The 1,943-nt window shown below is 63.0% G+C and overlaps 1 protein-coding gene across 1 annotated transcript in view; it reads right to left on the bottom strand.

The window, feature by feature from the left end:
- Window positions 1–1,937, bottom strand: part of LOC103620592 (conserved oligomeric Golgi complex subunit 8) — a 3,576-nt gene extending 1,639 nt beyond the window's left edge. Inside the window, exons 1-3 of the mRNA XM_017741355.1 lie at window positions 1,692–1,937; window positions 716–1,538; window positions 1–21 (exon numbers count right to left, since the gene is read on the bottom strand). Coding sequence (XP_017596844.1) covers window positions 1–21; window positions 716–1,538; window positions 1,692–1,892 — 1,045 coding nt within the window. The 5' untranslated portion in view covers window positions 1,893–1,937. The remainder of the gene's footprint in view (window positions 22–715; window positions 1,539–1,691) is intronic.
- Between the last annotated feature and the right edge of the window lie 6 nt (window positions 1,938–1,943).

A 1,943-nucleotide genomic window follows, 5' to 3' on the forward strand; every position in this document is an offset into this window, starting at 1 on the left:
GGAAGGCGAGGATGGTTTTAGACTCCTGGGGAGAGAGAGAGAGAGAGAGAGAGAGGCGAAGGTGTCACCTGATGACAACCACATGCCCAGGTGGGCAAAGAAGCCAATGGCACTTGGCTTGTAACAACAACAGTGTGGCCACAGGCCCAGGGCACTGCCCATCTTCCTGTGCTGGGCATTGGTGAGGCCACACCTGGAATCCTGGGGTCAGTTCTGGGCCACTCTGAGATAGACATTGTGGGGCTGGAGCATGTCCAGGGAAGGGAATGGAGCTGGAGAAGGAGCTGAAGCACAAGGAGGAGCTGGGGGTGGGCTCAGCCTAGAGAAAAGGAGGCTCAGGGGGGACCTTCTTGCTCTCCACTACTCCCTGACAGAAGGGTGCAGCCAGGGTGGGGTCGGGCTCTGCTCCCAGGGAACAGGGACAGGACAAGAGGAAACAGCCTCAAGTTGTGCCAAGGGAAGTTTAAGTTGGATATTAGGAAAATTTCTTCATGGAAAGAGCTGTCCAGCCCTGGAGCAGGCTGCTCAGTGGAATCCCCAGCCCTGGAGAGATTTAACAGCTGGGTGGATGTGGCACTTGAGGACATGGTCAGTGGTGTCCCTGGCAGCACTGGGGGAACGGTTGGACTGGATGATCTCAGAGGCTTTCCCAACCCACTCAGAACAAACCCGCCCCACGTTCTCCCAGGACAAGTCCCAGCTCCATCCCCTGGACTCACCTCAGCAAGGGCACTGTCCAGGCAGGCGGTGACGTCCTGTGCCAGGGCGATGGGGCAGCAGAGCCGCAGGTCATTGAAGGCAACGAGGAGCCCATTGAGGAAGCAGGCAAGGGGTGGGAAGTCCAGCAGCACCATGGGGGGCTGCAGCGTCCCCGGCTGGGCCGTGGGCACCGGCACTCCTGCACCACCCCCCAGCACAGCTGGCGCTGAGATCAGTGTATAGGAATTCATCTCCTCCCCGAATTTCTCCACCGCCTCCTCCACCGCCTTCCTAAAGGCATCGGCGGCCACGCGCTGGAAGAGGGGGGCCAGCTGCCCACGGAAATCCACGCCCACCCTGCTGAAGGACAGCCCGAAGTACATGCACTGCCCCAGCAGCGAGTCCAGCCGGCCGCCCACCCCGCGGTCCAGGTCGCGCTGCAGCGTCCGCAGGAACTCGGAGACCTTCTGCAGCACCCAGCCGTGGAAGATGGCCCCCTCGCCGGGCGCCGCGCCCTCGGCCGGCACCAGCGGCTCCTCGTCTGAGAAGATGGCGCGGTACTGGGTGATGATGTCAAACAGGTGCACCCGGCAGGCCTCGATGGTCTTGGTGATGTGCACGTAGGGGTCGTGGTCGGGGATGGAGGCCTGGATGGAGCGCAGCCAGGCATCCCGCGCCTGCAGGAACTTGACGCGCAGCTCGGCCTCGGTGAGCACGTCCATGCGGCGCAGGAAGCCGATGACGCGCAGGCAGGCGGGCAGCGGGATGTTGGTGCGGAGCTGCTGGATGAGCTGGTTCAGCATCAGCTGGGCGGACTGGCGCACCTCCTCCACGATGCCCTGTGGGAGAGCCTTTGGTCAGGGCCAGGCACGGGGCAGTGTGGGGCCCACATGGATCAGGGCGTTGGGTCAGCACAGAGGTCTCCTGAATCACAGGGCTGGGACAACGCGGGGTTCATCTCGGTAAGGGGTGAGGGACAGTGCAGGGCTCACCTGGATAACGGGGATGCTGCTGTGCTTCCTCTCCAGCCTGCGCACGTAGGCCGTGAGCTCCAGCGCCTCCTCATAGTAGCCATTACGGACGCAGGTGTCCATGAGCTGTGGGATCTCCAGGATCTCCAGGATCTCCGTGTGCCGGTTCAGGGTCAGGCTGTTCATGCGCCGGCTGCAGGCGATGGCCTCGGCATCGCGCATGAAGGTCCTGCGGCGGCGGCATGGGATCAGCAGGAGAGTCCTCCCTGCAGC

Source organism: Corvus brachyrhynchos, unplaced genomic scaffold (assembly GCF_000691975.1).
Source record: "Corvus brachyrhynchos isolate BGI_N302 unplaced genomic scaffold, ASM69197v1 scaffold365, whole genome shotgun sequence".
In the NCBI taxonomy this organism is placed as follows: Eukaryota; Metazoa; Chordata; class Aves; order Passeriformes; family Corvidae; genus Corvus; species Corvus brachyrhynchos.